This window comes from Lampetra fluviatilis, chromosome 72, assembly GCF_964198595.1.
Source record: "Lampetra fluviatilis chromosome 72, kcLamFluv1.1, whole genome shotgun sequence".
Classification (NCBI taxonomy): Eukaryota; Metazoa; Chordata; class Hyperoartia; order Petromyzontiformes; family Petromyzontidae; genus Lampetra; species Lampetra fluviatilis.
The window spans coordinates 3,137,215-3,164,673 of NC_136346.1; the positions used below are offsets into that span (position 1 = coordinate 3,137,215).

Below are 27,459 nucleotides of genomic sequence, written 5' to 3' on the forward strand. Positions count from 1 at the left end.
TTTCTCATAAACAAAATGGCCACCAAGTCTTTAGCGCCACATAACCTCCCGTCAACACTAAGCAACCGGTTTGCATTGCTCGAGGCAACCACGCATGTGCAGATGCGCGTTGTGGCTCAGTTATCATTAAGATCAGCGTACATTTTGGTTTCATTTAACAACTTTATATTGGACCAAGGATACAAACAAATAGCGAGTGTTCTTTCGGGGGCTTAGTTTGTTGGCTTTGTGTACCTTGTTGAAATGTTAACCCAAGTGTTTAAAGCATTATAAGGAAGTCAGACAAAATGACGTTCATATGCAAAGAGGGAGTGCTTATATGGGTGCCAGACATAAATATTACAAATGTTATCAGTTCAGGACAAAGTAATTTTAAACTACGTTTCAGGCTATAAGGCAAGTGGTTCGTGTATTTTCTAATTTTAACAGGTAAGACTTAAAAGGAACATTCAAATCACCCCCAAAAAATAGAGCACTGGTTCATGCGTCATATATCAGTTATGCAGGATGGAGCAAATCCAGGAGAAATGGTTTTTACAGGCGGTCCGTCCTTCAGTGCGAGAGCGTTCAGGACAAGCGCCATTCAGGCTTACTTTCCAGGTAGAATGGAGGCCATGTTCAGGGAGGGGGGGGGGTCAATGATTTCCAGGCCGTGTTTGATGCAAACGGTCTTCCTAACAGCCGAGTTTTCCAGGCACATGGTTTCACCCAGTTCCCAGAGTTCAGGCAGTTGGCCATGTCCAAGGAGTGAACCACTGAGGAACCGAGTCGAGGCAGAGTTTTTCCAGGAATCACCCCAATGCAGCTAGAGACAGACGCGTCGTCACTGCATCATAACCCAGGGGTCTGAAGCACCAAGCCACTCGTGCACAAGGCCACAAAGAATGTCTAGTCAAGCCTCCATAGCGTTGTGGGGTGTGTGTCTCTTTTCCAGGGGAAGAGCACTTTTGACGATGTGGACATATGCTTTGTAATGCCACAACCCAACCTTTAAGCTAGTTAACGTTCAGTATTCCGTTTCTCCCCCTTGCCCCTCATCATGGATGTACCTTTGAAATAGTTTGCTATTGTGTGATGGAAATGTTCCTGGAACATGTACACGTTTGCATGTTTTAGGGGTAAAAGATTAATTAAATACAATCTGGAATCAGATTCTTTAAGCATGGCAAGGTGCTCTTGTTTGAAGCCAATGGCCTAAACCTTGGTACACGTTGCTGCTATCGAGGGACTTGCCTTGGGGAAGAAACGTGGCCAAATGCAGCACTAATACTTCCTACATAGTGCACACAATCCTCGTAAAAAGGTCAAAACAGCAGTAGCGGATTTCAGAATTTTATTTTTGACAATGGTCAGCAAGACATGCAAGTGCCAGCAATCACAAGTAGTCATCAATAGCCACTCCCGTCAAGCGCCACAGCCCGGCTCCTGCGCCTCCTGACGGCAATGGCAGCAGACAGGAGAGCAATGACGGCTGTGGCAATGACGAGGAGAAAGGACAGAGTCCCAGCCGAGGCCCACGATGAGGAGGGCGCCTCCAGCCACAGCAGAGCAGCGTCGTTAACAGGCGCTTCTTCAAAGAGCACGGGGCCCTGCAGCGACACCACGTGCTTTCCTACCACGCTGGAAGCGTCAGAGATGGCGTTGCGCTCTGGAACAACAGAAATCGGTCGATGACCACTGGCCCATACGAAAGGACATCATATGCTGCAGGTCAAGTTCCCCAGTAAATCAAATGAGTAGGTAATTATGGCATGCCACGGGTTGTCAAACCAGTCTGCAAAGGTTACAGCAAATGCACTCTAAATATAAACGATAACATAGCAACATTAAAGCCCCTTCGTCCTCTGCGAGGCTTTTCTGGGTAAACAAGCACAAGATATTCAATAGGTCGCGGTGGTGCTCACGGTAGCGCCTGGTCTGTCCACACTGCCGATTGCACTCGGTGAGGAAGTTGGGGCTGGCACTGTCGCACACCACAATAGAGCAGTGCAGGTAAACCTGTGGCAGACAGAATGCATCGTTCCGGTAAGTAAAGTTTCCCCATGTTTTTAGGTAGTCCTTTTGCCTTCCCCAGTTGTACACCGTAAACGTCATCCCTCCATGGTGACCTGGTTTTTAATGGATGGAAAGAATCGGGCACTCACGAGGTCACGGATGGTGCTGCGGTCAGAGTTCATGAAGGCGAAGGCCTGGAGTGCCAGACGCTTGTAGTGAGAAGGCAGTGGCAGGTCAGCAACACCAGGGAAGAACACACTGCAACAAGGAGACTGCACGGGGCAGCTGCACAGGAAAAGGTGCCGTTTTACCCTCAATTCAAAGCAGATTGAATGCACGCATCTTTATTGAAATCTGCACGCAAGGATGAAGGTCAGCTTTAGTCAAGACATGCTCACGACTAGCAAGGCAGCCCAAATGCCAATATGCAGTGCATCTGTGCAATGCAACCATCATTGCATGTAGTCGGGCCTTGTACAAACCACCAGCTCTGGGAGGCAGAGGGTGGCTGTGTTAACATCCAGAAACCAAGGAGCGGTGGCTATCGACATTTGGGGATGGCACTGCAATCTTGCTTAGACGCCAGTACTTGATAGTCACCATTCCACGAACCGTTGTCATTGCATGGGGACGTAATTAGCACAACTCTGCTTACGTGGGAGAAGAAAAAGAGACAACCAATGCCTCAAACCAGGTTGCCTCTGCAGGCCCTGCTGTGGCAGTGAGAAAGCACTACCCCACCCAGCCTCACCCATCCACCACAAGCTTCCACTGCGTGGGGTCGGTGGCATCTGCCGTGGGCGTGGCCCAGCAGTCCTTCAGGAAGAGCACCAGCGTGGGGTCAGAGCGGTGCAGCAGTGACGCCTGCACGTAGAGCGGCGTTCCCAGAAGCGTCACCAGCGGGTACTGCCAGGGCTGGTACGGCGTGGTGTAGGAGTTGTCTGGCAGTGTGCAGACATGGTTCACAAGGAATGTGGATTAGTGGTGTAAAGGACATGTTTAGAGCACATTGGATAAGGCAAAGCACAACTCCCAAAACGTGCGCATTACTTTTGAATTGAACTATTGCACATCTCAACATGTTCCAGGCATAAACCGTGGTTTATATTTCATTTGTATTTTCAGAATATAATGCTGTGACCCTCACCTACATACGGTGTTATACAACGGCATCTCTAAATGTCTGTAGATGTTGTAAGGGGCACGTTTTCACACGGAGGGATGGGAATCGGGTGCTAACAGTTGGCCAAGTTCTAGTCCTATTTTTAGCCAATTGGTAACCAATGAAGCTATTGATAACAATTCGTTCAAGCAATTGTGACCTGACAAATGAGGCTAGGAAAGCCAGTCCAATTGCCCTGTAAGCAATGCCCTCAAGGATACCGTTTTGATTGATAGGGGCCATTGTCATTCCGTTCAATGTCGGCCCCACACCAACATGGTTTTAAGCTAATAACTGCTAGATCAAAACCTCAGCAGAAATTAGCATTTGAAGTTACACGTCGTTCTAGTTCCCTTATGGCCAATTATGAACAGTTGGCAGGTTTACAATACTGGTAGCACAGCCTAGCACGTCATCCGTTTGCAGTTCAAGTCCAGCAGCCATGCCGATTAATATTGCAGATGCATTCAAAAAGCGCATGCAGCCTGCATAAGGCGAAATTAAACCAGGGCTGAGCTGCTAGCTCCGCAAAGGATAAAATAAGCACGACTTACAGCTGGCTTCGAGGCAGAGCTAATACAGAGAATACCGACTCAAGCCTTCCCTGGGCAGAGCAACATCACAACCCGTGTTCCCTTGAAGTGCCATTTATCAGCTCAGCTGCACAGGGTGTGGGAGGGCAGTACTCACCAGTGAAGACCTGGAGCAGCAGGGAGAGGGGCCCAGTGGCTGTGGCTGGAGGTGGCGGTGGCAGAGTGCTCACCTGCACTCCAAGCTGCAGGTCTCCACTTCCAAGGAAGCGGCATTGAAGAACCATCCTGGTAAACAAACACCACCCATCAAAAGGTCATGCACAACGTCCTCACGGCAGCAAGAGATTGCAGGAGCCACACACAGCAGACAGGGTGCTTTGCAGTCGTACCAGTCAAGGGACAACTTTGGTTAATACCGTGTATACATTAGCCATAAACCATATTCCTCCTACTTCAGGCGATGTTAAAAAGATCCTGTGACTAAGAAGTTGCCCTTGTGCGTTGAATGTCCCAATTAGAAAATTAAATCGTTGAATATGGAAGCAGATTGGTCATGGTTCTGCAGGGAAATGGTGCAAATATTTCCTGTTTCGGTGACAGTGGCCATCGATTGGGGTGGGTCTCCTCTGCAATCTCGTGCTTGACCCTCATGAGCACAGCACGTGCAGAGGGGTGGTGGCAGTGCTTACTTGTGTAGGGCTGTTACGGGAGGGCTGTAAGTGCATACGATCCAATGGGTAACAAACACAGTGGGCGGAGTTACGGGAGTACACGGGGGGGGTGCCCGCAGCGACGTCCGCATCAGGCAGCCTGGGGGGTTGTGATCCTGATGGGGGGTATAAAGGGGGAGGACAAAGAGAGCTCGGGGCTCAGTCTGGGAACGAAGGAGGAAGAGTGAAGATCCTCTAGCTAGAGCCCTGGACTCCCCTCGACGCCGCCCTTGTCAGGGCTGCAGAGGAGCGAGCCAGAGGCGTGGTTCCGTGAACCAGGGTTAGACCCTGGGACTCCGGAGACCGTAGCCCGACTCACCAGTGTCGGGCCAGTTAGCCTCCCCTAGCTCGTTAGAGGAGGACTTGGGGATAGGTGAGATTAGCTAGGGGGTATCCCCAGTTATCCGGGTGAGGGGGCCGCTACCCCCTCTAGTGTTGTCCTGTACTGATAAGCTGAAATAAATATACGTGTGCCTCAACCTGGGTGTCCAGCGTCTTCACCGGTACTTCATCTGGTGTCAGAAGTACTACGGACATGGAAACACGTCAGACAGCTCGAGCCAGAGTACCGGAGGAGGACACTGCTGAAGTCGTTGAGCCCGAGGCGGCTCACCAAGACATGGCGCAGCCGGGGGCCGACGCGTTCCTACCGGGGCATCGGCATGAAGAGGGGCCGCAGCCAGACGCGCTACGGCTGGCTCACGAGAGACTGGCGGAGCTACTGTACGCCGCTGCCGCCACGCTGGAAAACATCACGCGGCTGGGGGCTGGTGGTCCACCACGGGGCGAGGGGAGCCGTCAACCTGAGCGCCTTCCCGCCATTTCTGAAAACTCAAGCTTTGAATTTCCCGCCATCGTCACGGCAGCTGCGGAGGGCGTGGCCGGGCTCAACCTTGGGTCCGACACCGCTCTCGCTGGGACAGCTGCGTCATCTCCAGCGGAGGGAGCGTCATCACATCCGCGACAGGCGATTCCATCTGCCATTCGCGCCGACGCACAGCCGAGTCCCGGGGATAGCAGCCTACAGACGTCCAAGGCGAACGCTGCGCTACAACAACGGCTGCCTCCGCTTAAAGAATTTGTTGGTGCAGAGGGCGACTGGGGCGGCTTCCAGCGACGCTTCATCGCCCACCAAGAAATGGCAAGGTGGTCCGACGATGAAGCCCTCTGCGCGCTGCCGGCGCTCCTCGACGCAGACGCGCTCGCCGCCCTCACATCGGCGCCGAAAGAGAAGCGGTCTACTCTGCCGAAGGCACTACAGCTGCTGGCCGGGGTCTATGGACCTTCAGCGGAATGCAGAGAGCGGTTCTACGAGCGCAAGCGGGGTGAGAAGGAGTCGCCCCTGGCATACAGGACGAGCCTCCTAGCGCTGGCTAAGACGGCTTTTCCCCGTATGGACGACGATGGCGTGGACGCGATGGTCACGGAGAAAATACTCCTCCTGGCAGACGACCTGGACATCGCTGTCGTCGCACAGGAGGACGCCGAGATGACCTCTCTTCAGGCGGCGCGCCTCCTTCACGCCAACCTTCTGTCCCTGCGGCGGAAAGCCAGCAGGGCATCGGCAGGGCGTGCGGTGGCTGCAGCCACCCTTCCGACGGAGGAGCTCTTCGCCGTCGACCATCGACGGCAACAGGCGCAAGAAGTACGGTCGGCCCGGGACGGGTCAAGCCGTTTCAACCGCCCGTCGTCTCCACCGGGGCTCCCGCGGTGTTTCAACTGCGGCGTCCGGGGCCACGTCGCCTCGGGGTGCCGCTCTCCTCGACAGCGCGGGACGACGGCTCGACGGGACGCCGGGCCTCCTCCTCCCAAGCTCCAGCAACATGACCCGGCGAGTCGCGGCACCACACATGTTTGGCCAAAGCACCTACCCGTTGCACGCTCTCGCACCACAACAAACGGGGGGCCGATGTCGCGTTGCGAGGGGCTAACGCGGATCACTGCGGGGACTCAAATCGAGCCCAAACAGTGGTCCGTGTTGGCCCATCGCGTGGTAGCCGCGTCGTCAGGGTCGTCGGCCGTAGTCGGACACATTGACGGGGTAGAAGTACGCATCTTGGTCGATACGGGGGCATCGGCGACAATCATTTCGGAATTAATTTACAATATTCTGCCCGTACAAAGCCGGCCTTTACTGCCGGTTAACGTCCCATTCTATGCCGCTAACGGGGGCTCTCTCGGCATCATGGGACAGATTCGAGCGCAAATTTCTATTGGGGACATCAAATTGTCGGGGCCGATTTTCGTTTCCTCCTCGCTGGCGGTTCCGTGCCTGCTGGGGACGGATTTCTTAGGTAAAATGCCCATTCGTATTTTGATCGACCAAGGATGCATTGAGCTTCCATCGGGGCGGCGCATGGCGTTCCTGCCATCCCCTGCGGCAGCTCGGTCGGCGTTCGCGACGGTACCGGCGTTCGTCGTTAAAACTGTTCGTGTGCCGCCGGGAGCTCAAATGCTAGTGCCTCTGAAACTTCGTAGGCCCTTCGCTAAGGGCATAGGGGATCAGGGTGTTTTGCTGGGACCGTCTAGGGCCGGGGTTAATGGGCCTCATTTGATTCCGGCCCAGACCGTCGTAAGAGGGGACGGGGACCCTTTCATCGCGGTCCTCAATGTGGGATCGCAGACGGTGGTGGTTCCTCAAGGGACGGTGCTCGCTCACGCGACGCCAGTGCCCTGCGAGGAACCTGTCGCGAACCACGTTGGCACTGCTTCCCGGATGCTCCCACATTCGGACAGCGATGAAGGGTGGATCGACGCGCTTTGTGCGGGATCGACGGACCTGACAAATTCAGAGCGCCAACAGCTTAGAACGCTACTGAGGGAATTTTCCGACGTTTTCAGTCGTGATAAATATGATTTGGGTTGCACTCACCTGCTGCGTCACCATATTGACACGGGTGACAGCGCGCCAATTCGCCAAAATCCGTTTCGGTTAAGTCCCGCCGAAAAGGACCATGTCAAATCGGCTGTTGATGACATGTTAGCCGCCGACATCATTTCTCCCTCCACCAGCCCGTGGGGAGCGCCGATCGTCCTGGTTAAAAAGCAGGACGGGTCGTTGCGGTTTTGCGTTGATTTTCGGCGCCTTAATAAAATTTCGGTTGCCGACGCATACCCGCTCCCGCGGATGGACGAATCGCTGGACGCTTTGGCGGGAGCGCGATTCTTCTCCACACTAGATTTACTTTCGGGATTCTGGCAGCTTCCTCTGGACGATGATTCTAAGCCTAAAACTGCTTTCCGTACACCGCACGGCCTGTTCCAATTCAACCGGTTGCCGATGGGCTTACACTCAGCGCCGGCAACTTTCCAGCGATTGATGGAATTGGTTTTGGCTGGATTGCAATGGGAATCGTGCCTGATTTATTTGGATGACGTTATTGTCTTTGGTAAAACTTTTGATGAACATCTCCAGAGGTTGCGGGCGGTTTTCCTAAAGATGCGGGCTGCTAATTTGAAATTTAAGCCCCAAAAATGCCATTTGTTACGCGAGTCGGTGCGTTATTTGGGGCACATCGTAGGGCGCTCGGGTATTGCTACCGATCCCGCCAAAACGCAGTGTGTCAGCTCCTGGCCGACTCCCACCTCGGTGGGAGAGGTCAGGAGTTTTATTGGCTTCGCATCATATTACCGACGCTTCGTCGCTAATTTTGCAACGATTGCCAAACCCCTACACGCGTTAACATCTAAAGGGGTTCGGTTCCACTGGGGTCAGGATGAGGAAGCTGCTTTCTGCTCCCTTCGGGACGCGCTGGTGAAGGCTCCTCCCTTGATTTACCCAGATTTTTCGAGGCCGTTTTTGCTCGACACCGACGCGAGCAACACGGGTATTGGAGGCGTGCTTTCCCAGGTGGTTGACGGCGTGGAACGGGTGGTCGCGTACGGCAGTCGGGTGTTGTCTCCAACGGAGCAAAGATATTGTGTCACCCGTAGGGAACTGTTGGCAATTGTCTATTTCATCCAACAGTATCGCCCATATCTGTACGGTCGGCATTTCACCGTCCGCACAGATCATGCGGCACTGCAGTACGCCCTGAAGGTTCAACAGCCATCGGGACAATTGTCCCGATGGCTGGAGGTCCTCCAGGATTTCAGTTTTGAAACCACTTATCGTAAGGGCGTTCGCCACACCAACGCTGACGCTCTGTCACGGATGCCAACCGCCTCCGAATGCGCATGTCTCCTGGGGTCGGGGCGTTGCAAGCCAGTAGGGGACATGATGGTTCCGGTCCTGGCGGCGGCCGCCGACGATGAAACGGTAGTCCCCATTGATATCGCCGAACAGGGGAGAGATTCCCTGCTTGGATTGCCCGTTGATGAATGGGGGCGCCTCCAGTTGGAGGATGCCTCCCTCCTCGCGTTGCGTCGTCGCGCCGGGGAGAGGGGGCGTGTGACGGGTCATGCCGACGCATGGGAAACCCATGCGGGCTTGCTTATGCATTGGGACGGGAAATCCCAGCGTCACCGGCTGGTGGTCCCTTCTGGCCTACGAGGTAAGGTGGTGTGGGCTGCTCATGAGCGCCTCCTCCACCTAGGTACCCAGAAAACACTCGCCTTGCTCCAGCTGAATTTTTTTTGGCCGGGTATGACAAAGGATGTCACTGATCTGTTGGCGGCATGCCCTCAGTGTGCGCAGCGCAAACCACCGGCACGGGAGTCGAACCCGCCCTTGCAATCCATCCAGGTCTCCAGAATAAATGAACTGGTCGCACTGGATATTCTGGGGCCATTCCCCGCCACCTCCAGGGGAAATAAATATTTGCTTACTGGGGTCGAATATTTTACGCGCTGGCCTATGGCCTGGCCCCTGGCGAATCAGTCGGCAGCAGCCATCGTCGACGCCTTTGTCCAAGGTTATGTCATGGACAAAGGTGCCCCGGAGCGGTTGTTGACCGACCAGGGTAGAAATTTTTCGGGGAAACTCCTAAAACAAGTCTGTGATCTCCTGGGAACGAAAAAAATTCGAACCTCCCCCTATCACCCGCAAACGGACGGGATGGTCGAGCGTCTGCATCGCACCATCACGTCTATGTTGTCGCAGCAAGTTTCGGACTCACAGGCTGATTGGGACTTACATATTCAAGGGGTTCTAGCGGCATACAGATTGGCTCCCCATGCTGCGACGGGGTTTTCACCTTTCTTTCTTATGTATGGCCGCGAACCCGACCCACCTGTTCGGGCACAGTTGCAGATCCCCGTGCCGCTGGGCAAATCTAAATTGGACGATCACGTTAAATTTAATCTTGACAAACTGACTGAGGCGCGGGATGCGGCGAGGCTAAATTCTGACAGGCGTCAGAAGGCGAACGAGCGCCTCAGACTGGCTCGCGCGCACGTGCTGCAGTGGAAGCCGGGGGACAGGGCATGGCTGCACTGTCCCCAGGTACCACTCGCGACCTCCTCTAAACTCGTACGCCCGTGGCGGGGCCCCGTCGAGGTTGTTGAGGTTTTGAGGCCTCAGTGCGTTCGAATCCAATGGGGGAGGCGCCGGTGGTTTGTACACCCCTCTAGGCTGAAGCCGTTTGTTGCGGTGCGGGGGCCCACGCCACGCACGCGAGGCCAAGCATGTGGGGGGTCGACCGACTCGGAGGGTCCGTCGCTGCTCTCGCCTGATGTGTTGCCGGCTGTCCCACCCACAGGTGTACCGGGAATGACGGGCTCACGCCCTGGAACCCCCACAGGTGATGCCGACAGTCGCGCGACTTCAATCGCGACCTCACCTCGAATGGGACAGCCGCCACCGGATGGTCCGCCGTCCGGGGTTGCCCCGTGTGACGGGCCTGCGGCAAGGACGCGCGCTAAAATGCGCAGACTCTTATAATATACAGCAGGAAGAAAAAGAAAAAAAAAAAACTTTTCTTATTTATTTTCCTTCACGTGTCATGGTTACTGTATGCTGCGTCGGTGGTGTGCTCCTTGCACACTGAGTGTGTTGTGTTGTGTGGGCGCGGTGTGTGTGTTGTGGGTGCGTTGTGTGTCGTGGGTGTGCTGTGTGTGATGGGGGAGTTCCTGGCTAGTTGTACATACGTGCTTACGGATTTCGTATTTATGCGGGGGGGGGGGTGCGTCGGACATTCCCTTCGGGGGTATGGTTGTTGTTCTTGTTGTTGTTCTGCTATTTGCATTTTGTTGAAAAAAATGAGGCACACACGGGGTCGAGGGGTAATTGTTCCTTTATTTGGAATTGTTGCAGCCGGGACGGCTGCGAGCTGTAATGGGGGGGGTGATGTAGGGCTGTTACGGGAGGGCTGTAAGTGCATACGATCCAATGGGTAACAAACACAGTGGGCGGAGTTACGGGAGTACACGGGGGGGGTGCCCGCAGCGACGTCCGCATCAGGCAGCCTGGGGGGTTGTGATCCTGATGGGGGGTATAAAGGGGGAGGACAAAGAGAGCTCGGGGCTCAGTCTGGGAACGAAGGAGGAAGAGTGAAGATCCTCTAGCTAGAGCCCTGGACTCCCCTCGACGCCGCCCTTGTCAGGGCTGCAGAGGAGCGAGCCAGAGGCGTGGTTCCGTGAACCAGGGTTAGACCCTGGGACTCCGGAGACCGTAGCCCGACTCACCAGTGTCGGGCCAGTTAGCCTCCCCTAGCTCGTTAGAGGAGGACTTGGGGATAGGTGAGATTAGCTAGGGGGTATCCCCAGTTATCCGGGTGAGGGGGCCGCTACCCCCTCTAGTGTTGTCCTGTACTGATAAGCTGAAATAAATATACGTGTGCCTCAACCTGGGTGTCCAGCGTCTTCACCGGTACTTCACTTGTACGTGGACGACTTGGTGATGGCGACGTTTCCATCGACGCAGAGCTCTCGCTCGGAGACCAACATTAACTCGTACACGAGCTCCTGTCCACTCCACTGGTCACAACAAAAAGTAGTTTACACAACGATACTTCCATTGCGTGATCAAGCAGAAGACTAATAACTGGTACTGTCAAAGAGTCCAAATTAGATATTAGGATCCTCCTAAATTCTGCTTTGACACGCAATCAGTGACCAAGCTGTTCTTTATCAACTTGTGCATGATTGTACTCGGGTAGTTGTACATCGTGAAGGGTCCGATGTAGCACTTCAACAAGGCCAAACAACAACCATCAGGATGGCGGCAGGGCAAAGCAGAGTCCAGGAGCCCATTACCTGTACAGTGGCACCACACGCTGCCATGGGTATGTCAAAGACTGCAAGGTCTGCAGACACCAGCACGGGGCTGCACTGCGCACTGCTACTGCCAGTCAGATGCACGGTGCTCAGGTCCAGCGGTGGAGACGTTAGGTTCCGAGACACAGGCACCACAAAGCGCCCATCTGTGGTGCACACTGGGTGGAGCATGGTGGGAGGGTAATGGAGAGTTCGGTGAATCACGAAAGATGCCCTATGTAGCCCGTGGTGATGCAACAAGTTCAGAGAACCAGCACAGCAGGATGCTGCTGTGCAAACATTGAACCTCGCAGTAAGAGCCTAGTTTAGGTAGTAAATTATGGAATCTCTGTTTTGAGTCAGCTACGTACCAGCTTCACTGTAGAAGCAGCGGCGTTGAGTGGGGTCGAAGCAGCAGCCACCCTGTGCACAGACGTCCGCGCTCGGGACACTCTGCACAGAGTTGCATGGGAAGTTCCTGCTCTGACCAGAGCACGTGGCGATCTCTAAAAAACAGGTGCACAACAGGTCATCGTACAAAACGACACGTACTTAAATACAAGTCATCGTTTGAGCCACGTGTCAAGTATGTGAATGAATGTTGGCACATGACAAAATCACCCGGGCAACACACCCAATCTCAGAAGCGGAGCAGGGTTGAGTGTACAAGCAAAGATGGGCAAACAGTGCTCACTGGCTGTAAAAGGCTATGGCAGTGCAGCACAATTTGTTGCATTGCAGGTCAGTGCTACTCAACCTTTGCCAACAAGGAGCGGCGTTGTAAAGCATGGTCAAATTAACCCTCAAGACCCAGGGCCGCACCAACCAGCAGTGCATTAGGAAAACGCGTTTATAATGGTGCAATTATTGCAATCAGCCATTGGGGGGGGAAGTGCATCGGAAAAGGAGTCAAGCTGCAAGTTTGTCCAGTAAAAGCCAAGGGCATGAAACGCATTTGCATGAAATGCAAAAGCACCAGGAGAGATGATCTGGGTCGATACAAAAAGGCAGCCGTTGACCCAGCAGACCCATTCTAGAGCACCAAGTCAGAGGTAGTGCAGTCTGTGGGTCCGATTAGCAGTCAAGTCAATGGCACTAACCTCCAGCCCTCGCAGATCTAAGGTTCTCAGGGCAGTCGATGGTGAAAGCCCAGACGAGCCCATTCAGCCCCTGCCGCATCTCCTGCAGCTCCACCTGGATCTTCCTCCTGCCGTCCTGGGGAAATCAGCAGGCCTCAAAATCGGACTCGGGGGACAGTGCTCCAGGAAGGCTCAAATACAATCAGATTTCGTGCATTCTTAAGGTTTGGGTGAGGTCAGGTTAATGACAAGTAAAACTGTCAATAGGAAACACGCCACCACCTGCCACCCAAATTATGACAGGCAGACCCCGCACGTGGGGGTTGCATTCCTTTGTCCGAAATCACTTTCCCAGGTTAACCCTTGTTATTGTACAAATGGATGCTGCGCTGCGCTCTACGTGTAATACATTTTCCATATTGACCTTGCCACAAAACTTCCATTACTCTTCCCACAAAACAACCGTACTCACAAATTCTCACCCTTTACACGGGCATCACGATCCCTGGGCAGATAGTCCATTGTGTCAACTACACATTTATTATTGGTTTCCACTTTCATGTCTTGTGCAAGTAACCTCAAGTAGTGCACATCTTTCTGGCACAAAGCTCGTATGTTGGTTAGATCTGCCAAAAGTTAAATTTTCTTGTTGTAGATAATACATGTGCAATATTTTTCTTACATCTACGTTAGTGCCTTACAAGCCAGCTTGGATAGAGACTCTGCAGCAATACATAGTGCTGCTTATTCTAAACCAAGCAAACTGCTCCGATTTCCATCTTTGCATTGAATAGTACTGCGAAAGCTGCATCCATTGGCAGGCGTGAAATACATTAACTGAACGCTTGTTTTGCAGTGTTTTTGTGTGAGGGAAACAGTTAACCGTTCACACATTGCCTCTATTAAGGTGACCACTTGGGTGACATGCACGTCTAGATGGCAAATCCTTTACCGTCAAGCACAGGAAGAACGATTATGCTAGAGATAAGACTGAGGAGACTGAGAATAAAGAAACAAGCAATGCAAGGCGAGGCAAGGACATGGGCAAGAAAGGATACTTAGGAATGGCTGGAAGAGTAATGTAGCAACATGGCATAGAGTGAACAAGAGCACAAATGCAAAGCGCAAACAAAAAGGTAAACTGATAAAAAAACAAGGATGGCAAGATCTTGATAACAAGACATATGGAATGAGCACTGCATCGATTGTACAGGGATACCAGTCGAGAGAGCTGCTGTATAAACTAGAAACAAAGTCGATACCAGCGAGGGATGATCAAATTAATTACTTTGTAGGAATAAATAGAAAAAAGCAATAAAAACTAATTCCAGGTTGGACGGCATGAGCTAAAAAAAAAAAATATTGGAAGAGACTTTAAAAAATAAATGTACAAGCCAAGCAAACGTGGAGGGGAAAATACCAGAGTAGACAAAATTCAATTCGATTCTGGCCAGACAACATCGGTGGCACGTGATGGTCGATTGGTTATGGATTGCAAAACATCAATTTCGCTACTGCCACAGCAGTCCCAGCGGGTACTAGGATCGACGCAAGTCAACGGTCTCCTCGTGTTCACCTCCACGCGCACGTGGCAGGCATCACCAGCAGCAGTGAAGTGGAGCGCAGCACCGTCCCTCGCGATGGAGAAGCCACACTCCTCCTGCACAGACTCCACATCCACGGCCTCATTCCGCACCGCTGGAGACAAAGAACAAAGTTAGAAAAATATGCATCTGGATTGCGCACCACAAGTTCATGTGGGTAGCGTGACTGCAAGAGAACAACAAAGTATGGTGTCAGCGTCAACGCGAATAGGAAGTCTCCACAGTACCAGGAACGTCTCCAGGACACAGGATACTCAATACTCTGCTGGAGTTACGGTACTCCCAAACATGCACAACGACCTGCGTGTCAGATTTAGCGACAAGAGCGCCCAAGTCGACAACGGAGGACTTCCGGTGGGAAATTACGTACGTTGCAAGTAGAGAACCAGAGTCTGACAGGCGTCACCAGGTTCAGTTTATAACAGAAGGTACCACCTTGCATGAAATGTTCCAATGAAAGGAAGGGCCTATTGCGTAGGCATTGATAAGGTATTCAACTGTTTAGTAAACACATGTACCATTGGAACCTTGTTTGCCAGTAGCAAAATATGATAATTGGGTCTAAGGAAAGCAGTCTCGGGTTTGGACCAATCAATTTCAAGGACAGTGCATACATTATCAGAGTTATGTTTTTGTTTGCATTCCGACTGCAGGTTAAATGGTCAATGCAAACATAACTCCTTGTAAAAAAAAAAGTGTCAGTTTTGTTGCCAGATAAAAGGGTAAAAAACGAATTGTCAAAAACACACGCATTTATCCTATGGAAAAATAAGGGTTGATTATTGTCGTCTGCTGTATTAGACTAGTTGAAATGAACCCAATACAATATCATGCTTTGAACCAAAGATTCTTAAATTTCCCATCGTTCATAATAATTACATTTCACAATGGAGAGTGAACCAAAAAACCTAAAAAGCGACACTGAATAGGAAAAACTGCAGAGGTCAGAACGCATCGAAAACGAAGCAGTTGGGACCAAAACAAGTGGCCAGAGAATCTCAGCCCTGAATCAAGTTGCTAGGATCCTTGAGAAGCTTGATATATTCAATCATGCAATGGATCAATATGGTTAATTATGTCATCACGATTGAAGTGGAAGCTCGTGGACTCACTCCGTACAAAGACACGGTAATCACTGTCAGAGGAGCTGCGCCATCCCACAGAGAAACCCAGAGTGGAGGACAGGCATTGCTTCAGTAGACCTGGGGGAGGCAGTTCAGAAGTTGAGACGTCAACATCAACTACACCTTAGGGAGCAATTAAAAACACAGCCCGTGCCGGTTGCTGGGTGGGCGCACATCAGTCACTTACCTTTTCTGTGCACACAAGTCTGTAAGGTGTTGCAGTGTTCTAATTTGGCGCAAATTAAAAAAGGCACGTGCACGACTCGACAGTATGAACCTCATACCAGGGATCGTCAACCTGCAGCTTCGAAGCCACAGGTTGAAACATGATATTTTGGTTGTAGACCCCTGCATTAGATTCTTGAAATTGTAGTGGAAAGTTGCCAAGGTAGAGCCTGATAAATGCAAATTATCAACGCGAGTGTACAGTTCGTTGTTACTACAATGAAAAGGAACAAGGCCATGATGATTTTGCCACGTGAGTGTTACGTATAGTCATGTGCTGTCCAAGTTGTACAACTCACTATTTTAAGTACAGTTTCAAGAGCCGTACCAATCAGTCAAAAGCCGTATTTTTCGAAAGGGTTATTATTGTAAAAAGAAACGTGCAAGGGAGTTAATGTCCCTCCCTGAACGCCCCCTTTTCCATGCGCTGGAGGATTATTAATTATCCCCATGCCGGCCCCGTACCCAGCAGCGATCATGTCGCGTCACGTGACTGCTGCAGCGCACATTACAGGCACCCCCACTTCGTCCAGGCAGCGCTCTTGTGGGCAACTCATGTCGCCGGTAACGGTTTTCCAGTTCACCGAGAGACGCCGCCCTTCTAGTCTTGCGCACGGCGGTGTCTGTACACACGAGGTGGTATTGAGCGAATGCGCGATGTGGTTTTGTGGCGGCAGTAGCGCCCCCTACCACTCGGCTCCCCCAGCGTCCGCGGTCCCAGCGACTGGCGAAGCCTCGCGAGGACGGAGCCCAGGCAGAGGAAGCTGTTGGGAGCACGAGACACGTGATCGCCAAGACCAGAGGACGCAGGGAAAGAGGAGAGGCAAACACACCCGCCGCGCCCCCCCGCCCCCCAAAAATAAAATAATATTAAGTGGCCAGTAGCGATTTTAGGGAGCACCTATTCAAGGCCAGCACGGTGCACGATGGAGTTCGTGTGAACAGCGCCACGCAATGCCACCTTTGGAACCCTTACCACCCACAAATGGTGTAAGCGAGACATTTCAGGACCGCACTTCCACATTTTTATCTCAATGCATTTCTCCATGCAGTTCAGTTACCCAGAGCGATATGGATACGCTCGCTCTTACAAACGTACAAATGACTTCATTATCCAGAGATGTTGAGTAACATCCCTGAAAACCACTCAGCACGCTCCTCCACCTCCTCACCTGGTCAGGAGCAGTAGAAGAACTCGCATGGTCGCCATCGTAAAACAAATCGGCTGCGTCGCCTCCTTTAGGCCACGGCCCCCTTTTATATGGAGAGCCCTCAGCGATCCCGATCCAGATTGGATCAGATCCACCCACGCATTGTCTCATCAGCGAGATTGTATCAGAGCAGATCCACTCACTGATTGTCTCATCAGTAGAGTTTGCTTGATCTCGGCATACGTGCATGGACTGGAGCAGCACCGCAATCACGCGGCACGTACGCAGGAGGATTTAATTGGCTCATTACTGAAACTGAATGAGGCCGGGCGCAGATAAAAGCCTCGAGTCGGGACAGTAGGTGCGTTGGTTCTGCTGGTGCCGTGCTAAGTCTCGGTTTTTGTTGTCCTTGCGATGGAGACCACGAGGGCTTTGTTTGCGGTCTTGGGGTTGTTATGTCTTGCCTCTGGTGAGTGCAGTTTGGTCGAAAGATGCCTTTATGAGCTTGTAGTTTTGTTGTTCAATGCAACTACCGTGTTGACTGATGTGAACGCCATAATATACCCGCACTGACCATGGGTTTGGTAGTGTGGCGTGGTGGTTAATTCATTGTTCTATATACCTGAACACTAATTTGCGTCCCGGTAATGTTAACATCGGCGACAAGTGTGTAGACCTGGGCTTTGCCCTAAATCGGCCCGTTCTGATCTGTATGGTCAAACTGACGACCGCAATGTGCGAGACTTGATCCAGTAGTGGATTGCCAAAACTCATTCTTAACCTGTCGTAACGCGTGTATAAATTTATTGAGGTGCTACTGGGGAATTCGAACCCTAGTATTAGTAGCTCCGTGTGCATGATTGTGACTCGCGCCTCAGACTTTGCATGGCTTCACTGACCACCTGTGTCACTTTGGGTAACTCTCGCGTCTCGTCCCGTGCGTAACCGCCAGTTGCAGTGGCCACCACGGTGAGTGTGGTGTGTGACGAGGCGACGCTCACGCTGACCGTGAGCAGGGACCTGTTCGGCACGGGTCACCTGGCCCAGGCGAGTGACCTGTCCCTGGGAGTGCCAGCCTGCCCCGTCACTGGGAGCGACGCCCTTGCTGGGACGGTGACGTTCCTCTACGCACTAGAAAGCTGTGGCAGCAGCCTCCAGGTAACTGGCTACTAATGCTGCTGTAACATAATCTGCGCAATCCAACTGCTTTCTTTTTTCACCGAATTTAGATGCAGAACTAAAATTCAGCATTCTAGTCGAGCCAAACTTCTTCATTAACAGTGGGGTGTATCACTTTGAAGTCCCCTTGGTATTTGTAGATCGGTTATTGCATTATTATGCTAAGGTTTGTTCTGGATGACCAGTCGTGCATTAGAGCGTTTTTATTCTTACATAATAGATTGGGAATCTGCATCTGCCATGGTTTGTGTGGGTGTGGTTTTTATGGTGGACATGCGCTAGGTGAATTATTTAAACCATGGAACTGCTGCATTGGGTCTTCCACCAAGGTGTTTGAGCATGTTTTTTTTACTTCCACTAGTATTGCAATGGGTAAAAAAAACCCACGTCTTCCCCTCCTTAGATGAGTGCAGAGCTGCTTTCTTACGAGAACTACCTCTACTACCGCCCCACGTCCAACACGGGCATTATCCGCACAAACTACGTCGCCGTGCCGGTCGTTTGCCGCTATCCCAGGCGAGTTCACCAGCAGTCTCTTGTTGACATTTTCTTAATTTTGAAGTCCAGCTAAACTGCTTGCAATTCTACCACTGTCTTTAAAAATAACGTGCCGTTTCGTGTGATTTAGCTTTGCGAGGCCTGAATTGCAATAAAGCCAAAATAACAGCGAGTTAATCCACCGATGAAAGGTCTCCCTGTGCTGTCTGTCGTGGGGGTTTTTGGTGCCAACTATACGGATGGGTTCACATCAAGCTCCTGTATGGCGTGGCCTGCCTCAAACATCCTGCCTTGCAAGTGTCCACGCCTGAAGTGGTGCATGCCTTGCATACTGTGGACCCCGGGGTCCTTAATTATTCTCCATTGCATAGCATTCATTGCACCAAGTCTCTTATTTGGTCCTCGTCGGATATAAGTCTTGCACGTTGCGATGTTAAATATACTCTGAAAATATGGTTATGTATATCTTCGCTTGTCTACTCCTTGTAAGATGATGTTAACAGCATTGCAATAAGAATCTGGTCACAATTAGTGCTGTTGAGCATCGCCCCACTCTGCTCGTTTGTCGAGAATGTGTGCCTGATCTCCTCCTCACTGCAGGAAGGGGAACGTGTCCAGCAATGCCATCAAACCCACATGGATTCCCTTCAGCAGCGCCAAGGTTATGCAGCAGCAGCTGAGCTTCACGCTGAGGCTCATGACCGGTCAGTGGTGGTGTGAGGACGTTGATTGCCTATTATGCACATGGCTACTACCAGGATGGCAGTTTAGACTATAAACCAGTGGCGGCTCCTGCAAAATCTCTCAGGGGGGGGGGGGGGGGCAAATGTTTGGATGATTGAAAAGGATAAGGTCCACCCATGCAATGGATAAATTAACAGCTTAAGCATATAAAGGCAACTTCACTACTTTAATATTAATGAAAAATATAGTGACTCTTACAATACATATCCTTGTTTGTTTCTATACTCACTATTATTACACTGCTTAGATCACATTACTCGCTTAATACACTGCTTACTTATACTGAAATTTTGCTCTTCTCTCTTTCAAAGTAGCAAAGTGATCAATTACACTCTCATTGAAAGCAGGCATGTTCCTGACTAGTTCCCTCTCCATGGAAAGCATAGCCAGTGCATTCAGACGTTCCTGTCCCATTACATTTCTCAGGAATGTCTTGATTTTCTTTAAGGTTGAGAAACGCCTCTCGGCTTCAGCAGTTGTCATGGGAGTGGTAATGCGGATGTTCAACAGAGCAACAGTCTCTGAAAAAGTATCCTGGAGGTTGTACTTCAGCAAAACCTGGTATAGCGCTCGTGCACCACAGCAGCCCTTGAATTCTGGATTCTCATAAATGACAGACAGTTCAGTCTTCAGCGGTGCCTTATTTAACATAGGGTATGCTCTGACAGTGATGTTCAGAGCCTCCACAGGGAATGTATGGCCATGCTGTTGAAACATTGTTCCTTGTAGCAGCGTGGCACTTACAAGGTGGTCGGTAAAGGAGAACCTTTCTTTGGTGTGGACCAAGATTGTGTCGCAGACCTGACAAAATAAATACATTTATTTTAGTTATAAAATAAATTATTTATTATAATATAAATATTGAGATACAAGGTTTCCATCCCGACAGCAACAATGTATCGGGCAGAATCCATATTTTATATCTCCATATTTTTTCAAAAATTACCCTTTACATATGTCAATGTGTTTTACAAATATTTAACCAATGAAAAGCATTAAAAGAGCTTGGAAATTATTTTGGGGAAAAAACTGGTTTTCTTTCGTTTCCTGAAAAGTAACAGTTTTGGACATACAAGGCTTCCGTCCGACAGCAATGATTTGTGTGTGTGTTATTACGTTAATTAACATTTTACCAAAATTCAAGCTCAAATGGAGTTTGATAAGGGTTTTTTACCAGTAAATTTAAGATTCCACTAGGTGGCGACAAATAATATTGTTGACTGAAACGTGCTTGCGTATGATGACGTTAGTGCGAGCCCTCCCGGAAGCCATAGAGAATGCATTGCAGCGCCTGCCGTTCGAAAAAAACACATCTTTGAATGTAAGTCTATAGGAACACTCTGGGCGATTCTCAGCCAGAGTGAAATCGCCCAAAAAGAGGCGGTACTCCACAGAACGTGACATGACACTGATTGGACTATATCCAGAGGCTCAGTAACGGCGAGCATAACTCTGTGGTTGAATGAGATTGTTAATGTGATTGAAAAAGTCCCTTTCACACTTTGGTGCATCGCCAAAATGAAGAAACCGCCCTTCTATAAACCCTTCAATATGTTTGCTTGGTATTGAAAAATAGGCCAGATATATGCCCGAGGTCCCTAAACTATATCCGAGTTTTAAGACTAGGTTTTCCCCTGTTTGGCAACATGTGTTAAGATGTTAAAACACCAAACTGAAACCTTTTTTACAAGGAATCATGTCTGCATTAACCACAATCCTTGGTCAGAATGCAAACAAATACTCTGATAATATATGCATTGTCCTTGAAACTGGTCCACACCAGACGGCTTTCTTTCGAGTTTTTTTTTGCATTCCGACCACCAATATTGTGCTTAATGCACAAGATTCCTTGCAAAAGGTTTCGGTTTGGTGTTTAAACATCTTAACACCTTTTGCCAGAAAAAAGATAAACCAATTCTCATATTTTGGTACTGGTGAAGGAGGTCCCATGATTTGTCTGGGATTCTTCCACAAGCAGTGGCGTGAGCACGCACTTTCCTGGCTATGCTTTTAGTCTGCACTCGGCCTTGGCAATTGTGTTTTTTGAAGTTGTCTAATTGGTTTCTTTTTTATGAAGACGACTGGAGTGTGGCGCGACCTTCCACCGTATACCAGCTGGGCCAGACTCTGCATGTCGAGGCAAGCGTGCAGACACTGAACCACGTTCCACTCAGGATCTTCGTGGTCAGCTGCTTTGCAACCCCGGTTCCGGACAGGAACTCTCCACTCAGCTACCAAATAATTTCTAACTCTGGGTGAGATTTCCCTCTCCTAATCTCACCTGATGAATGTGTATGCTCCTTGTGAAGGTGCCATTCCACTGCTTGAGTATATAACATCCTGACGTTGAAATGCCGCTGAATCTTGCTCTGATGTATATAGTTAATGCTTTTTATCACGTGGTGTCTGTCGGTACACCACTGATGAGAGATGTGGTCAATGTGCGTTATTGGTGACTGCTTTGGTTTGCGGGTGGGAGGAGCCCCTTAAGAGGTGGGCTCGGTGCAGTATTACACTTCTGCTGGTCTGCCCTATTTAAAGCCACGTGTCATACGTCTACGGTGTCTGTGCAGGTGTCTTGTGGATGGCAAAGTCTCGTATGATGCTCACCTTACTTCTGGCTTCCTGCTCCGGCAAAGTGACAACGTCCTTCGCTTCTTCATAGATTCCTTCCGCTTCCTTACGACGTTGACCAACAATGGCGATCAGGTGATCTACTGTCATGCAGGCCTCGACAGAAACCATCTTTAGCCAGGTGGTAGGCAGTGTGGTTGAGTAAGAACCCATCTTCCTCTTCTCGGTCCAGGTTTTCGTCTTCTGCCAGCTGATGGTTGCAGATGTTGCTACATTTCCAACGGCTGTCAATAAAGCTTGCACCTACAGCCCCTCGGCTGCATACAGGTTGGTCTGCTTCCTTGTATTGCTCAGCAATTAGTTTTTCAGTGTCTTCCATCCAATAGCTCAATCCATGCCTTGCATGCATGTGTGCTTGACCAAGATCCCCCGAGACCTGACATCGGTTTCTCGCTGCAACTGGTATTACAACATTTCCTGTGCAGTCCCACGGGTCTGCTCTTGTTTAGATGTATTCGGGTGGTTATTGGTCATAGCCTCCTGCACTGGTCTTGCGTTTAGCAACAAGTGTAGAAGCCTGCATACGACGTCCGTAATTCGTCTGAGCCTGGTAGCCAGAGTTCAAATCTCACTCGTGGCTAAATTCAGGAGCATCAACTGAGCCGCGCCTTCGTATATGTTTGTGCAATGCAGGTGGGTCTCTGCTGATGGCTCCGACTCGGTATGCAGCTGCTGCGAGTCCACGTGCCCCAGTGGAAGAAGGCGCAGGGATGTGGCAGCAGTGACTGGTGAGTACATCCGTCGTAATCGGACATTTAGTCTTATACAGGAGACCCTGGACTATCAAGGGAGTAAAGTTCTTGGAAAGTGTCCAAAGCCAAACTGCGACATTCACTATGTAAGCCTTTCCTAAATAATGGTGTTAGGTGGCAATCAAAAGTGGGAGGCATCACGATTGAAATGTACTGTAATGTGCCAAGTAAACTTAACAGAAATATTTGCGTTTTAAAGCTTGTGACTGCAGGGATTCATATTCTTGGTTATTTCAGTAAAGTCGCGTAGAAGGGAAACAATACAAATAACACTAATTCGCATGACGTTTCGATTGCAACACAAGGAATCGTCATCAGGTGTGTATGGGCTTAAGCCTGGGCATTCGCCACATTGCAAATGTGGTACTCTCACTCAGGACCGTCGTATGCGGTGGAAGATGTGATGCTGGGCCCCATCGTGATTGCCAAGCCCTTCTCAGATGGTGCTGAGCCAAGCAGCCCTGCAAAACGGCAGCAGCCACGGGTTTCTACATCTGCATCCAAAGGTAATCCTGCCAGATTATTTCATGGTACATTTTTTCCAGTCTCGGGGTTAAAAGCTATTACTCATACTTCGATACTGGCAAAAAGGTCCCATGATGTATCTGCTCGCCCAGGGATATAAATGCTCTGATACATGTGTAGTGGTGATACGCGCTGGGGTAGCGATCGGGTGCCAGCGGGTAGTGATTGGCTGTGTGTGTGGTGACGCGCGCTGACGGTGAAGGATCAGGGGTCGGCGCGGGGTCGTGGGTTATGTGGTGCTGATTGGCTGTGTGCCGGTGACGCGCTGGAGAGGGAGTGATCGGGTGGCAGCGCGGCGTGATTGGTTGGGGAGTGGAAACACGCGCTGGGGGAAAACGGATCGTAGAGATAGCGCGTCGTGATTGGTTCACTAAGGAGCGATGCTCACGTCGAGGTCCGCATCCGCTCCGTCTCCCGTGAGGAGGGACTATATAAGGTGATGCACACAGGCGTAAGGGGAGAGTGTAACCAGCGAAAACTGAAGACGGAGAGGAAGAGATAGGGCCCTGCGGTACCCAGTCCCGCTGTCCTGTAGGGACCGGGACTCTGTAACCCAGAGGCGGAGTGTAGGGTGAGCATGCAGTGTGAGCATGCAGAGTGTGTAGCCAGAGGCATAGGGTCTGCACGAGACGAGTGATGTGTGTGTGTGTGTGTGTAGCCAGAGGCATAGAGTCTACACGAGCTAAGTGAAGAGTGTAGCCAGAGGCAGAGAGTCTACACGAGCTAAGTGAAGTGTGCAGTCAGAAGAATAGAGACCACACGTTGTATCGTGACAAGTCAAGATTTAATAAAAAGTGTGTTACCCGTCAAGGAGTTTCCTGCCGTCATTTCCAATACTTCACATGGATTGTCTTTGTACTGTTTGCCTTTTTGGCGCTTTCTGGTTTGTCTCGGACTAGGCCATAAACAAGGTTGTCTCTGGTGTAGACCAATCCATTTCAAAAACGATACCTATATAAAAGGAGCATGTTCACCAAAAGTACGTGTCGTTAATGCAGACTTGATTCCTTGTAAAAGATATCAATTTGGTATGAATTATATGAACACCTGTTTTATTGCCTGAAAGACTAAAACCTGTTTGCATACCATCTGATTAAATTAAGGCTTAACCAGGACCTCCATGAGGCAATGACGCTCTCAGGTTGACCTTGGATTGGCCGTCTGTAATACTTGATCTCTATACGGAACTTTCTGCAATTTGGGGCGGAAGCAATTTGTTTTTCGAACTCCATCTTCTTCCCTTATGAAAGGGCCTATGACATCCAACTACAACCCCCTTCCCCCAATAACTAGTTGAAAAGGTACAAAACACGGATATTACAGCAATGCCCTAAAGGTATGCCGAAGATGTATTGCTATGCTCCTCCTTAAATGTCCTTTGGTCGTCGATGAAAATATGTTTTAAGATGGCAAACTGTTTAACAGACCTAATGATATTTGTGATCGTTTTTAAAAATATATTATGTGACATGCTAAATTAAACTCATCCACCAGTGTTATATTGCAAGCCTTGGTGAGTGATATTTGAACAGCACACCTTGACCAAATACTTGGATAGATCAAATGCTCTCACAACCTCCGCATGTGGAAACCCTAGCTATACGGCTCCGCGATTACCCACAAGCCCTTTCTCTCAATTGTTGTTCTACAGGTGCTGCTCCCGTCCTTGGTCTGGGAGTGGCTGCGCTGGTGATGGCTGTCGCAGCAAGTGCCACGGTGGCTATGTTTGTTTCGAAGAGGCGTCGCACGACTCCTTCAAAGGGATTGGAAACGAGCTTCTGATCTTTTGTTGCTTTGCTTAACCGATGAAAATAAAATTCTGGCGCATTACTTTTCTGGTCTTGTGGGGTCTTTGCTTGGTGTTGTGAGCACTGTGTAACCACCATCGCCCAGTTAATGAGGGCGAGTATGGAAACGGTTAGGTGGTCTCCAATTCATACGTTGCAGGACTAGTGGGATGTACCTAATATAGGCAAATGTGTTTTAAACATTCCCAATTTGTCCTAACTGGCAGTCATTCTTTGTCATGTACAATGGAGCAGTTGAACAATTTCAGCTGACAAATGCATTCCTATGCCTCTTTAATCTGCCATGAAAAATGGCCCCAGAAGTTTTTAACTGGGGCAGTAATTGGCCATTGTTGGTACATTACAAAGACGGGTAAAGTGCAACAACCGTGCAAAACAATAGGATCATTTAATATTGTACTTAAGCTGGTTGGAGTTTTACATGTGGAAATTGTTTCCAGAGTGCCCACAGCCTTAAATCAAAATATTTATTCATCCTAGGGACGTGAGCTGTGAGCTCTGAAGCTCTGTCCATTGGATGCATGTCAAAGTTACACCAACCAACTATGGGAGTGCATAGTATCTCCAAGGTACCTAAATTGCACTATACAAAGTATCTGGGTGGAGAGGGGCTGGTCACCCTGTGGTACCCTTATAAAACTCAACGTTTAACCTACTCGCGCCGGCTTGTGCCCGCCCTCAGTCGGCCATATTTGTGGAATACGCCACGCTGCTGTTGACCCTGGCCATTGACCGAGCAACCCAACGTTCCTACCAGCTCCCTCCGCAGGAATGTGGTGTCTAATTTACAACATCAAGGTTCCAACACGGTGCTGCAAAGGCTTTGTTACATGCTCTTTGAATTGTTAGATGCAGTGATTGTTAACCTGAGGTGCGCTCGCCCTCTGGGTTTGCAAGATTCCCCTTTCTGGGTGTGAGACATGCCAGTTTTTTAGGAAGTAAATTTTCCAACTAATTATTCACAGGCGTGTAAGTACAACTACTTTGTTTAATTATTAACATTATACGTGTTTTGAACGATTGAGAACCACAGGGGTGCAAGGCTGCAGTAAGGGTTAAACAATGGTTAGGTTTCTTGATTAGAATGGGGTTAATTCGTAATTTGCAGATTTACCAATGAGTATTGTGGCTGAATGTGACCTAATTTCTCTTGCATCAAGTGACTCGAAAAAAGTAATTGCCTGGCTTTTTTTTTACCAAACGAGGGCCTGATGGAGCACAGCTCGCCGTAACCGTATCGTGTCCTGGAGAACAGTTTTAACGCAACTGGACCATGTGTTGTGAGTTCAATTAGACGTAGACGACGTAGTCGGAGGCACACTTATTTAGTATAACTTTATACTCAGCACAGGCCAATGTATACAACACTTGAAGGGGTAGTGGCCCCTTCACCCGTCTAACAGGGAGACCCCACTAACACTAGCCCGGTTAGCCTACTCCCAGGTCCTCCACTCGAGAGCTAGGGGAGGCAAGCTGATCCAGCTCTGGCCAAGCTAGGATCACGGCACCCTTAGCCACCAGACCGCGTCTTACAAGAGCATCGGCTCTGGGCTCTCGGGGCCACGCCACTGGCTTGCCCTGGTCGGTCCTTGGAAGGACAGCGATCCAGGGGAGTCCCAGGGCCTTTCTAGCCGGTCTTCACTCTTCACTGGTTAAGCTGAATACTGAACCCCGAGCCCACTGGCTCACCGCCTTATATAGCAACACCCCCCCGAGGGGTGGGGCCGTGAGGGATCACAGCGCCGTTACAGCCCCCCAGGGCTAACCGATGCGGACGTGAATGTAGGCATCCTTCCGCGTGCGGGTGTAACCACCCCTTGTGTGTGTGTTCGCCCTCCCGCAACACCCCTACATCACCCCCCCCCCCCCCCCCCCCGTACAGCCCGCAGCCGTCCCGGCTGCAACAAAATTCAACAATAAAGATTAATTCCCCCAAACCCGTGTGTGCCTCGCATTAATAACAACAATAACAAGAGCAACAACAACACTAACGACAGTAACAACAACAATGCCGAGAAAAAAAACGATGTACCCCCAATAAATACCCCATTCCGTAAGAAACCAACATATGTACAATTACAAGTTTCCCCACCCCGAACGGATTTCCCCCCCCCCCCCCGCGACCCCAGCAAGGGCTGCACAAGAGGCCGACCTCACAACAGCCTGCACGTTTTGGCGCGCGTTCTTGCAGCGGGACCGTCACAAGGGCCAACCCCGGCTGGCCCAGCGGTGGGTGTCAATAGTTCGGGTGTGAGAGCGTCCGGCTTCGCGGACGAGCGACCCCTGACCCCCCCCGGGAGGGGTTGGCAGTCGCGAGTGCGTCAGTCCCGGTGCACCTGGAAGCAGAAGAGTCAGTGGCAAATCAGGCGCATGCAGCGAAGTCGGACTCCGGAAGCCGGTGGACCCCTCACATGTTCGGCCATGTGTGTGTGGAGTAGGAATATGGGGCGCAACGAACGGTTTCAACCGCGAGGGGTGCACGAACCACCAACGCTTCCCCCACTGTATACGGACACATTGTGGCCGCAAGACCTGCACCACTTCCACGGGCCCCCTCCATGGCCACAACAGCTTCGACGAGGTTGCCAGCGGAACTTGGGGA

General features: G+C 50.5%; 2 protein-coding genes across 2 annotated transcripts; one reads left to right on the forward strand and one right to left on the reverse strand.

The window, feature by feature from the left end:
- Positions 1-1,332: 1,332 nt before the first annotated feature.
- LOC144953188 (zona pellucida sperm-binding protein 4-like) lies at positions 1,333-16,776 on the reverse strand. Its single transcript, XM_078883747.1, has 13 exons — positions 16,739-16,776; positions 16,257-16,330; positions 15,330-15,419; positions 14,190-14,311; positions 12,635-12,749; positions 11,906-12,040; positions 11,535-11,713; positions 11,158-11,255; positions 3,848-3,975; positions 2,747-2,936; positions 2,145-2,280; positions 1,905-1,998; positions 1,333-1,648 (listed from the first exon to the last, which is right to left on the reverse strand). Exons 1-13 carry the CDS (start codon positions 16,774-16,776, stop codon positions 1,389-1,391), a joined length of 1,659 nt encoding a protein of 552 aa, XP_078739873.1. The 3' UTR covers positions 1,333-1,388.
- Positions 16,777-17,108: 332 nt separating this feature from the next.
- LOC144953081 (zona pellucida sperm-binding protein 3-like) lies at positions 17,109-24,831 on the forward strand. Its single transcript, XM_078883598.1, has 10 exons — positions 17,109-17,186; positions 17,670-17,875; positions 18,300-18,416; positions 18,999-19,098; positions 21,216-21,393; positions 21,712-21,847; positions 21,945-22,039; positions 22,406-22,500; positions 22,902-23,030; positions 24,701-24,831. Exons 1-10 carry the CDS (start codon positions 17,132-17,134, stop codon positions 24,829-24,831), a joined length of 1,242 nt encoding a protein of 413 aa, XP_078739724.1. The 5' UTR covers positions 17,109-17,131.
- The last annotated feature ends 2,628 nt before the right edge of the window (positions 24,832-27,459 follow it).

What these genes read in the sequence shown, in the direction of transcription:
- LOC144953081 (XM_078883598.1), top strand. Translation starts at nt 17,132, where the DNA reads ATGGAGACCACGAGGGCTTTGTTTGCGGTCTTGGGGTTGTTATGTCTT. An exon ending in CACGCTGAGGCTCATGACCG is followed by an intron (nt 19,099 to 21,215) that starts GTCAGTGGTGGT and finishes TTTTTTATGAAG; the next exon opens with ACGACTGGAGTGTGGCGCGA. An exon ending in TTCTACATCTGCATCCAAAG is followed by an intron (nt 23,031 to 24,700) that starts GTAATCCTGCCA and finishes GTTGTTCTACAG; the next exon opens with GTGCTGCTCCCGTCCTTGGT.
- LOC144953188 (XM_078883747.1), bottom strand. Translation starts at nt 16,776, where the DNA reads ATGGCGACCATGCGAGTTCTTCTACTGCTCCTGACCAG. An exon ending in CCTGCCACGTGCGCGTGGAG is followed by an intron (nt 12,750 to 14,189) that starts GTGAACACGAGG and finishes TGATTTCCCCAG; the next exon opens with GACGGCAGGAGGAAGATCCA. An exon ending in ACCAAGTCGTCCACGTACAA is followed by an intron (nt 3,976 to 11,157) that starts GTGAAGTACCGG and finishes TTTGTTTACCAG; the next exon opens with GATGGTTCTTCAATGCCGCT.